This window comes from Nematolebias whitei, chromosome 21, assembly GCF_014905685.2.
Source record: "Nematolebias whitei isolate Nwh7 chromosome 21, NemWhi1, whole genome shotgun sequence".
NCBI classification, from domain to species: domain Eukaryota; kingdom Metazoa; phylum Chordata; class Actinopteri; order Cyprinodontiformes; family Rivulidae; genus Nematolebias; species Nematolebias whitei.
Window position 1 is genome coordinate 15,271,536 of NC_056518.1, and position 12,292 is coordinate 15,283,827.

Below are 12,292 nucleotides of genomic sequence, written 5' to 3' on the forward strand. Positions count from 1 at the left end.
TTCAAAACCAGAAGTGAAGGGTCATAAAAAAATAATAAAATAAAAATCAAACGTGATCAAAGTTTTCTTCCACTCCTGGTTTGCAAATATTTAAGATCTGACTTGTAGTTGCACAGTGTCTGTTTCTTTGAGGCTTACTTTTCAGTGCGCTTCTGTCTGCCACACCTGGGAGTGACAGACACAGGTGTGTGGTTACCATGGTGACCAATGATTGGACCTTAGGAGAAAAAAAACAAAAACCTCCAGTTGATTCTATTGTTGTCAGGAAAATATGAGACTTTTATAAAGATGTGCACCAGAACTTGTTAAGGATAAAGTCGGTCATTTTTACACCTCCGTGTTTTACTTGTTGCAGGGTTTTCTCTATAATGAGGTATTTTTATTCACAACATTGTTCCATAAGCTGAGACAGGCTGGGCACTATGACCCAGCAGCTGGTCCACTCTCCGTGAGGGAGTAAAAGTAAAGAGAAGAACAAGGTTGTGATCAGTGGCGTTTTGTTTGATGTCAGAGTGTGTATAAAACCCAAGGCTTTGGCTCGGCTCACCGATGAACCACGAGGGGCCCCGAGGAGCCACAGCTCTGGAGATCTTCTGCCCTACATGCGGATTTATCTGTGACATCCTCCCAGATGTTGAGCCATCAGGACGCACCCTTTCCCGTTTCATTTGCTGTGCGTAATCCCACTCACAAAGTACTAATTTGTGGATGAAGAACGGAAAGAATGACTGGACGTTCTGGTGACTGGGAGCACTGGTGGAGAATATGAAGCAGGGAGGAAGTAGTTTTTGTGTTTTGACCTGGTTGTGCCATTTCTCGGAGCGGATGGCTCGGACCAGGCGGCGCGCACCGAGAAGCAGGAGCTCCTTGATTCTCTGACTTCAGTGCGTAAAACCAGAAGTGATGGAGCCCTTTGATGAAGTCGAGCCCGTGAACGCGTCCAACGACAGCTTCCCTCCTTCCGCTGTGGACGAGAGCACGGAGAGCCTCGCCTTTCAGATCAGCCTGGCTCTGCTCCTCTCGGCCATCACGCTCGCCACCACTTTGTCCAACGCTTTCGTCATCGCGACCATCTCTCAGTCCAAGAAGCTGCAAACTCCGGCCAACTTCCTGATCGCCTCCCTGGCCGTCACGGACCTCCTGGTGTCCATCCTGGTGATGCCCATCTGCGTCCTGTACACGGTGACGCACACCTGGACGCTCGGGCAGGTGGTCTGCGACATCTGGCTCTCCTCGGACATAACGTGTTGCACCGCGTCCATCCTCCACCTGTGCGTCATTGCCTTGGATAGATACTGGGCCATCACGGACGCGGTGGAGTACTCCAAGAAGCGCACGCCGGCGCGCGCCGCCGGGATGGTGGCCACGGCGTGGGTGATCGCCATCTCCATCTCGCTGCCGCCGCTCTTCTGGAGGCAGGTGAAGGTGGAGGAGCTGACCAGCTGCAGCGTCAACACGGACCACATCTTCTACACCATCTACTCCACCTTCGGGGCTTTCTACATCCCCACGCTGCTGCTCATCGTCCTCTACGGGCGGATTTACGTGGAGGCGCGCAAGCGGATCCTCAAGCAGTCCCCTAAGAAGGCCGGGAAGAGGCTCACCTCCGCGCACCTCACCAGCTCCCCTGCGTCCGTGGCTTCCACGACCCCCCTGCAGTGCGGGAGGCACGACCCCCCCTCCAGCGACACGGGCTCCTCCATCAGCGACAACCAGGTGAAGGTGACGGTGTCCGACGCGCTCCTGGAGAAGAAGCGCATCTCGGCGGCCAGAGAGCGGAAGGCGACCAAGACTTTGGGGATAATCCTCGGCGCCTACATCGTCTGCTGGCTGCCATTTTTTATTTACACCCTGCTGGTGGCCACGTGCGACACGTGCCTGAACCTGGAGCTGTTTGACTTCTTCACCTGGCTGGGATACCTGAACTCCCTCATCAACCCCATCATCTACACCATGTCCAACGAGGACTTCAAGAAAGCTTTCCAAAAGCTCGTGCGCTTCAGATGCTGCAGCTTGTGAACCCATGGATGAGACTGATTTATTTCTCGTTTATTTAATTACATCTTTAGGGGGAACTGGTGATACGGTGCATGCAAAAGCAAAAAGAAACCCATCCAAAATGGAGATAAAACGTGAACTTAAGATGTGGAATATTGACAGGAGAAACAGATCAAATTTGTTGTTATGTCAAGAAAAAAAAAGTTTCATAGTTTTTACGCACGTTGTGTTGAGCTGTTGGATGTTGCACTGACCCATAAATGTGAAGATAAGCACAGAAAACGGTTTTATTTACTGACCCACTCAATTTTAACAAGGTTTTATTTTATGTCTGTTTTTTTAAACATCTATTTTGATCATAAGAACTGTTTTTTTTTTGGTTAGACAGTGGCAAGAGAAATAGCTCAAGATCTCATATGAGACCAACCTGCAGCTGATATTTACAGAGCTGAACGCTCATGATGAGCTCAAGTTTGCTGACCAAACATCAGCCTGTGTCACGTGCTTTACCTCCTTATTGCTGCAGAGGTTGACTCAGTCTGACCCGAGGAGCCATGAAACAATGGAGGATTTGTCAGCATCATCATGAAATACAAACATATATTCCAGGACTTTGTGCAATAAAGACTTTAAAGTATTTGTCTGGCGTGAAGTTTCCATATGTAAGGGTTTTATCGGAGAGATTAATAGTTTGGAGACAGGGCGCCGCAACCTTTACCAGTTTGTTTTGTGGAACAAAATGTGTCTGAAGCTGCAAAACGTGCTACAACTGTAAGCACAAATTGGTGGCCCGTGGGCAATCTCCAGACTGCTGAGATTTCATTTTCTGGACAGTGTGGGTGGTGACCCAAGCACTTAAAGATTGAAAGGTGGCACAACTCCTTCCATGTTATACTGCATTGTTTGTTTGATTTTTTTTTTCTTATAAAAGCCGATACCTTTAAATACTTCAGCTTTAATTGTTTTTATTAAAGTTAAAGTTTTACATCGAAGCAGCCGGACCCGTATTTTACTTGCACTTTCTCTTATTTTTCTCAACTTGCCTTATGCTCACTAAATGGTAGTTTTGAGATAAACATCATATTGCATGTCTGGACGCTGGGCTAACAAAGTGGCTAACAAACCCTTATGGTCTGATCAGTTTGTTAGTGGCCTTGTGTTAGTGTCATTTTTGAGACAGAAATTTTATTCGCTTGCAAAAAAACCCAAAAAAACCCCAGCTGGAATTGGTCTATTTTATTGAGCTTCTGAAGGTTAAAAATATAAAATTTTATGTTAGTTCTGCTTTAAAGCTACAAAACGCTGTTGAAAATGGACCAAAGAGCTCGAAAGCTGCAGGCTGTCCTTATAAAATTAAACTCAAAATAAAAAATTACGGCCTGTTTGATGTGTTAAAAGCCTTTTGAGCGAGTTAAAGATTCAACGAATTCTGCAAAACCTGTTTTGGTGTTTTCTCGAGGTACTGCTGCAGATGTGCAGGAGGACACATCTGTGTAATCAGAATTCAGTGAGTTCTGAACGGCAAATTTCTGTCACACAATCACAAAGGGACGGTCTGTTTTTAAGGATTTTATAATGACAAATACAGATTCGTTATAAAATTGACCTGAAACCTGTGGATTGTCACACTAAAACTGCTTTCCATAATTTTTCTTCCCTACGAGTATAACATCCATCCATCCATCCATCCATCCATCCATTATCTTTACCCGCTTATTCCATTTCGGGTCACGGGGGTCGCCGGTGCCCATGTCCAGCAATCACTGTGCGAGGGGCTATAACAGAACATAACAATTTCAATCAATTATCGGCAAAAACGGACAAATATTACATCACTTCTTTCAGATTTTAGGAAAACAGACTGTTGAACTATTTTCAGCATCGATTGACCTTCCTAATGATCAGTTTAAAATAAATAAAAAAAAAGTAAAAATTGTGCTGAATAAAAAAAGGCTGCACACAAAAGAGCAGGAGAGGCTGAAATATTAATTGTGTCAGCCTACAAGGTCTTCTTGCAGGCAAACAAAAGAATAAATTCAATGGGAACAACTCATAATTACCTACAAGAAGGGGTTTGTCCCGTTGGATGCTTTATGTGTGAAACAATTAAATATGCATAATGTTGAAGGAACAGATTAGTGAGCTAAAGATTGTGTCATTTTCCTGATCTGTAATGTAAAATGTGATATTTTTCTAAATTATGAATAAGGCTGCTATTTATTTATTTGTTATTTTTTATGGGAGAGATGAGAGAAAATCATGTTGCGAAGTTGGATTTGATACATCTGATCTGTCAAACTCATTTTGGTCAAACGCTGATGTCGAAGACGATCACCCAACGATTACTGTCTGACACTTTCATTGAATTCCATCGTGTGCTTTGCGAGATATTTTGCTAAAACAGCCTTTCATTATCGCCCAATCACTATCACCCTTTCACTTTTGGCATGAAACCAACCATTTTTAAAAAAAATTACACACTACTGTTTCACACTGTCCTTACCCACAAGCCCCCCTGTCAGCACGCAGAGTGACAGTGACATGTGAGGCTGACAGCTCCGAGCCGAGGTGAGGAGCAGGTTACATGAGGCTGGTTCTTTATTCTGCTCCGACAGATGTTACCCAGAAGATTAAACCTTCTGACTGTTGAGATACATTAATCACATCATGTCTTAATCAGCTGATTCTGTTGCGTTACTGATGGCAGGTCTGCTGTGGAGTGAAGGGCGCAACAGTAAATGATGCTGAACACAACGTTAATGAAACTATAAAATATTCCTTTACTGTATGGGCGTTGGTTAGCAGCTTTATTGTTTCATCCTTTGTGATTAATGGAGGTTTGCAGCACCTGAAAAATGGAGGCATAACAGGTTATCAACTATTAATAAAGGACAAAAAAGGGATACCAACTGACCTTGGCAGGGAGTAAACAGCGTCAGCAGTGAACATTTAGAGTGAATACTAATTAGCAGTCAGTTTTGATATTAGCTTTTAGTATTTAGTGCTTTGATTAATGGCAGACATCTGTATTTCAAACACACAACACCCCGAACAGAATAAAATTCAACATACAAATACAAATATGATCAAAATCAAATGACAAAAAGGTGACTCTTAATTATAAAGTCATCAATTTCTGGAAATAAGTGCAGAAAATGGAGAGATGGGTTTAAAGAGGTATACCCTGCGTTATTTCAGAGGCTGAAGGTGCCATGTCAGTCTGTGAGTGTGTGTGTGTGAGTGTGTGTGTTACATCACAGCCTTCAGTTGTACATGTTCTTTCTGTTCTTCACAGATGATTTTTGTCCACAAGCAGTTTTTTTTCCTGCTGCTCAACAACGGTTCACAGTACTTTGCATTAGTTTTGCTTCCTTCTTGCCTACATTCCATTTAAGATGATTATCTGTGACACAGCCCAGCTTAAAAGTAAAAATAAATAAATAAAATGAATATGTGTGTGAAAATAGAGGTTGATTCTTACGTTCTTCAGTTGCCTAAGGAAAAGCATCCAGTGTTGAGTTTTCTTGGCTAAGTGTGGCCTAAAGACTCAAAGAGAAATGCATGCGGACAATAGGAAATGTAGGTTGTTATCCACATCAGCTGATCCATCAAGATGTTTGGCGTTACTGGTGTATATCCCAAAGTTGTTGAAAGGCTAATCACAAACAACTTCCTCAGCTGGTTTCTGCAGAATAAGGCAGCACATACAGCAAAGTAAATAAAGAACAACAATAAATATTGGACCGAACACACATCCCTGAGGAACAGCTGTGCTAAGTTTGATATAATCTTAATGTCAACATGCCTGTTATTTTTTTGACTGGCAGTTCAAGTTTCATTCAGATAGTCACATTTCAAGCTATAGCAAAGCACACAGATCTGTTTCCTCCAAAAATAATTAACTATACTGGAACGGCCCACCAGTCCTTACTGGAAACAAACAAACTGTTGTATAATAACAATGTTGTTTGTGCTTGGCTGACATTTAAGGTGAACTTGAGAAGCTGCTGCTCAAAAGGGCAAGCACAATGAACTTTATATCTTTGTTTGGAAAGTAAGGACATTTATTTTCACTTCTAATAGAAAATGAGAACAAGTGGACACACAGCTGCCTACAAGATGGATTCAGTTAGCCAACACGTGAACTGTCAGCTTTTAAATTTAATACTCTGGAAGCAAGAAAAAATACAAGTGTGTGCACTTGCTGGCTCCATGTTTCATTAAATAATCTTAAAACCAGCAGGTGTTGTGGAGGGTTTTCACTGAGCGTCTAATTGTTGGACAACTACTCAAATATCATTTTTGCACTCTCTCCAGCCCCTGCACTGCAGTTCTACCTCCTTTATTTATTTTATGTCATGTTATACTCATGTTCTGATCTGGCACTTCCTCCTACTGTTCTTTGCCTCCAGTTTCTCTTTCTGTTCTGTGTATTTCATCTCCTCCTATGTGTTTTTTGCGTGACAGTCCCTTCTAATCAGATGAGAAGAATTGTGGGAAATTGCACACTTTCCCGACTAAAAATAATTTCTTAACCAGTAAGATTATGATCAGATTACTCTAATTTGTTTTGTTCCTCTCGTATATGCCACATTTTTCCTCTTTTCCTCTGTACCAAGGACACTAGTCAGTCAGAAGGACAAGTTCAAGTTTTAGCAGCCAAACGATCTTTATATGAGTCTAAGTTTGGATGTTTTTTTTTTAATTACAGTGATGATGCAACCATGTCCTACGTGACGGTCGGGAATGGCCTTGGCCTGCCAGGAGTCCAGCAGGTCAACCCTGCTGCGCCTCCTAAATATGTTTTACAACCACAAATAATTTGTTGGTGATTGATTGGACACGATTTTTAGAAGAAATAAGAAGTAGGTCATTAAAAATGTGCCAAATGAACCTAACGTTGCACGTCTCAGGTGGTCACATGACTCTCTGTGGGACTCCTGATTGAACTGAGCTGGTCATTTTCTACAGCTCATGGTGTCAGACCAAAGCTCAGCATTTACTGACATAACGTTTTACAAATCAGGAACAAAATGGAAACAATGAGCGACATGCTGCAGGATGTGTTCTCTTGTTCTGATTCGCTTTAAGCAAAAGAGGGAAAAACTCGGAAATCTGAGCGCCACTTAGTTTGTGTTCATCCTCGTGAAGAATGGAACGTCTCAGGTTGATTTACAGCTGATGGTCCAGGTGCTCCCTCTGCCATGCTGCTATAGGACGCACGCAGGCGAGGATTACCAGCAGGAGCAGAGCTGCGTCTCCCATGTGCTGTCAGTTGACCTGACCTCCTTCTCTGCTTCTTACTCCTCTCCCGGCTTTGTTCCCCTGCCATGCAGAACTGTTCATCCAAGTTTGTTCCACTTCTTCTCGTCCTCCTTTCATGTCTGCCTCTTTTTTTTTGTTTTTTTTTTGCCCCTAGTCCTTCTCTCTATTATCTTCGTTCACCTGCCTCACCTCCAGTGTCTCTCCTGACGTCAGCTTGACACTGTATTTGACTATTTTACCAAAGTTTTCCCAGCATGAGAATGTAGACTCTGAACTCATCTTCAGCTCAGACAGCCCTCGGACATACTTTAAAATGATTATGAGGAAATAATCATCAGCTGCACATCTACAACTCAGGAGTTAAGATGGCCGCCGCAGCTAATCAAACTTAAATACAAAAATGGCTTTAATGCATTTGATTTAACAGATATTGAGCTAAAATTGGGTGTTAGTGACTGTGACTGATCCTCTGAGCACAGACTGTGGCAGGCTGTTGTTGTCAATAAATAATGGTGACAACTCTGTCTGTCTGTTAGCAAAATATCTCTTCAATCACTGCACAGATTTTAAAGAATTTTCCAGAAAATAATCATTAGATGTGCATCTATAACTGATAAACTTTTGGAGCCAATCTACTTGAAGATGGCCACCACAGTGAAATGATCTTACAAAAATGTAAACCAGGTCACTATTCCTTCAATTTTACAGATAATAACTTGATATTTGGTGTGATATTAGCTGAAAACCTCTTCCAACACATACTCAAAGCTAAACTCATTGTACAATATCTTTGCTCGAAGCTTTGGCATTAACTGTTGGCATCAACCTCGATTGTCTGTTAGCAAAATATCTCCTGAATCACTGCACAGATTTTAAAGAAACTTCCAGAAAGTAATCACTAGATGTCTAGCTACAACTGGTTACCTTTTGGAGTCAAACCAGTTCAAGATGACCAGTGCAGCAAATCAACTTCAGCCAATGCAAAAAAGGCTATAATGCAATTAGTTTGACAGATATTGAGCTACAGTTTGATGTGGTAGTAGTTGAGGGTTGTTCACAACACATACGCTGAGCGTGAGGTTGTGCATGACGCTATTCCAAGTTTTGACTACAAATCTTATTGTAATGTCTCTATGTAAAAAGTTAGTTTAAAACACGAAGGGCGATACACGCTCCCTACTTCTTAAATTTACTGATCCGTTTCGCATTCATAGGAGTTAACGTTTAGTTTGTTGTTACTGGGCTCTGCAGCAAGTTCTTTGTGATGTTTGCAGCAAAGCGTAGCAGAAAGTCTGTGTCTGCCTGCGTGCAGCTGTATAAAATCTATTTTCCTCTTCGCTTCCTCCTCCAAATACAAGCTGTGTTTTCAGATGCCTCCGTGTCGTTCAGGTGGATGAAGTCTGATACGCAACACTAAACATTAATGCAGCAGAGATTAGGTTTTGGTCCGGAGCTGACAGAAGTCTGCATGTCTCTGAAGCTGGACACGATTCATGTTGATTTTCCTTCTTATTGAGCAGAGTCCAAGCTGCAGCTCTTCTCTTCCTCTCGTGTCCTTTTAAGAAAAGCAGGACGCTCTTTCACGCCACCGGCTGTTTTGCTTTTAACATCAACGCTTCCTTCCACCATACCTACCACATATCTGAATTTGTGTATTTTCATCATTTTAGTGGGAAAACGTCTATCTACTGAAGATAATTGTACATTTCAAGAGCTAAGTTGTGCCCTTTAAAGGATTTAGTTTTTCTAGCTTAAATGTTTTCTGTACAGAAAATTACTCTGATGGACAATCTGACACATTTCAAGTCCTTAACCGTTTGTTTTAATTTTAAGGAAATAAAGAGGAATACGTTCCAGATGAAGGAAAAGGTTATTTGTTGGATACGCGCACGTAGACGGCTGAAATGTCTGAGTAAATGGCTTTGAGCTGTTTTAAAAGACCATCAGAGTGGATGACTTTTTGGGCGTCCTCATAACCTCCAGGTTTTAGGGCACTGACCATATGTAATCGCAGCGTTGTGGCGTGAGCCGGTGAGTAGACCTTTGCTGTATGTCTTCCCTCATTTTCTTTTAAATCTTTTTTCTTTTTCTTCTTTCAAACACTTCAGAAAAGATAAAAAGCACGGGAAGAAAGTAACAATTTATGATGCCAACTAGGATTAGTAGAATTTTATAAATGTAAACGCAAACATTGTTTTTAAGAAATTAGTTGAAAAAAAACAAAACGTATTTGTCGGCATATAAGTTGCACCTTTTGGCATAAATTTGCAAATCCTGCGACTTATACACATTTTTCCCCCTATATTTATAACTCAATTTTTGGCTGAGATCTGACGATTTCATTCATTCAGACATGGAAAATATTAAACACTACCATTTGCAGCCACTAGAGGGTGCTCAAATCTTTGGGTAAGCCAAGTGTCTCATTAATAGGTAAAAGTGGCTATTAATGAGACACTTGGCTTGCCATACCAAGCCACCTCACTCTGGAACTCCTGGAGCAAACATTTTGCGCACCGCCCAGGCGAAATGCAGCTGATTTGACCATTAAAGTGCATTTATTAAGGAAAAGTTCAACTGAGACACACCTTTGCTCTAATTTCGAGCAAACAAACAATTGTTTTTAAGTGTTAATCTTGTTAAATTCTTGTTAAAGTCATCCCAAGAGTGCTCCCGTGACCGCCATTTTGGCAGCCAATCAATTTTTGGCACAACACCGGCCCACATTTCCAGTTGGTCAGCGGTGACGCATAATAGATGAGACTTATACGACAAAGCAACATATTTATGTTTTTTTCCACTTTATTAGACATTTTTGGACTGAGGCGACTTATACGGCGGAAAATACAGTATACTCACCCGGGGGACGACCACCCAATCCAATGGGCCAAGTCACCACCTTTAGTGATTTTTAGTAAATGGAAATTAATATTTCCAAATAATTTTAACATATTTTCCACATCTAAGCTAACTGTTACAAGTTTTAGGTTATTGTTGTTGATTCAGATTAATGTTCGAACACATGTAAATGTAAAAACTCAATGTGTTTTTCTTTGTTTTTGTGTGTGTGTTTATTATTTTCAGGGGAGGCAAATGGTTAACTCTCTGCCAGGACTTCTGACCACGCTGCCCTCTGTTGGTGCTTCAGTCCCTCTGCTGGATGGCAAACATGAATGGGAAGAACCGAAATATAAAAATGTCATTACGTTCAGAAAGTATGATATAAATGCTACAATCATTTTTAAAGAATTTGTTTTAATATGATGCAATTCATCATCAAAGATGTCAGCATGCTATTCATTTATTTATGGCCTCCCTTGCAAAAGAGATCTGTGATCTCAATGGGATTTGCCTCGTTAAATAAAGGTTAATAAATAAATATTCCCACTTTCACACTAAAAACACAATACCCAAATAAAAACACATGTCAAATCAGTTTTATTTGTTAGCACATTTAAAAATAACACATTGGCCAAAAGTGATGCACACAACAATAAAAGCAAAAACACAATACAAGAGACCATGAAAACAAAACAATAAAAAATATGACAGACAATAAAATGATTAAAATAAAAGTCATCTCTCATGCTGTTTTAAAAGCCAATGCGTACAAATGTGTTTTAAGAAGAGACTTCAAAACACGAAGAGTTGAAGCCTTTATATGTGAAAGGCTGGTTCCACGGTTACGACTGAAAAGGCCCGATCACCTCTGTGGACCAGGATGGACAAACAAAAGCAAATGATCATCAGATGTGATGAATCTGGAGGGAAAATGAGGTTGCAGGAGGTCAGACAGGTGTATAGGCGCTCGTCCATGCAGGGCTCTACATGTCATCAATAAAACTTTAAAATCAATTCTAAAACAAACAGGAAGCCAATGAAGGGATGCCAGCACCAGGGAGATATGGTCATGCCTTTTGTTCTGCAGCATACTGGTCCAGCTGTAGTCGTGAGAGGCCGGCCTGACTAACACCAACATGCAGCTGCAACAGTTCAGTAATACAAGTTTGAATCACCCATTTAAAGTCATTGAATGATGAAAACAATTTTACTTTAGATAAAAGTCTCAGTGTAAGCGCCATTTAAAGTAAAATATAGTTTAAATCTATTACATGGTTTTGAAACATATTTATGTTTGCTTAGAGTTTGGTTCGAGTCACTTTGTTATTCTACAGGCTTCCATAGTTTGCAGACAGGAAGTTTGACGTGGTGAAATGTGTGAGTTGAAATCTATGACAAAATGTAAAAAAAAAAAGAATAAAAGTGCTGAGCGACACGGTTGTTTTATCGTTGGCGCTGCAAACAAGCCGTCTCAATGTATTAAAACAGTCTCCTTTGTTCATGATTTAAGATTGATGGAATATATTGATATGAAAGTAATTCAGTTCAATTCAGTTTATTTTTATAGTGCCATTTCAGAACAAAGTTGTCTCAGGGCACTTTACAGGAACATTCACATACATAAAAAAGCCAATTAGTAAAGTTCTCTATCGAAGGAAGCCAGCAGACTTGTTGAATCTGAAAGTAAGAGAAAGAAAAAGAAAACTTTAATCTTACACTCAGTCTAGAAAAGGATTTCTTCACTACAGAACTCATCTGTTTCTGGAGATTAAAATTAGAATCAAATATCACCAAACTTTTTAATGTGAGATTCTACAAACTCCAGCCTGCCCAGATCTGTAAGAGATCGGAGATCTAGATCTGAAGTGTTGGTGTTTACACTGGGTCCAAAAAAAACAACTTCAGTTTTGTCCTCGTTAAAATTTAGAACGTTTGAAGCCATCCAAGTTTTTACCTCACTGAGGCAGTCAAAGAGTGGTTTTAGTGAATTAGATTGATGGCCCTTTAACTGAAGGTACATCTGAGTGTCTTTTATGTAGGAATGAAATGAGATGTTAAATTGGGACGCATGTAGATGGAAAAATGAAATGGGTCCAAGAATGGATCCTTGGGGGACGCCACATATGAGCGTGGCTGAGGAGAAAAGAGATTCTCTGAACTCCTGACAGACAGGTAAGACCTGAAGCAG

The 12,292-nt window shown here is 41.0% G+C and overlaps 1 protein-coding gene across 1 annotated transcript; it reads left to right on the forward strand.

Moving 5' to 3' along the window:
- Window positions 1–903: 903 nt before the first annotated feature.
- On the forward strand, window positions 904–2,019 carry htr1b (5-hydroxytryptamine (serotonin) receptor 1B). The gene has a single exon (XM_037695506.1). It carries the CDS (start codon window positions 904–906, stop codon window positions 2,017–2,019), a length of 1,116 nt encoding a protein of 371 aa, XP_037551434.1.
- The last annotated feature ends 10,273 nt before the right edge of the window (window positions 2,020–12,292 follow it).

Bases quoted from the DNA above. Each gene is read 5' to 3' on its own strand.
- htr1b (XM_037695506.1), top strand. From the start codon at position 904: ATGGAGCCCTTTGATGAAGTCGAGCCCGTGAACGCGTCCAACGACAGC.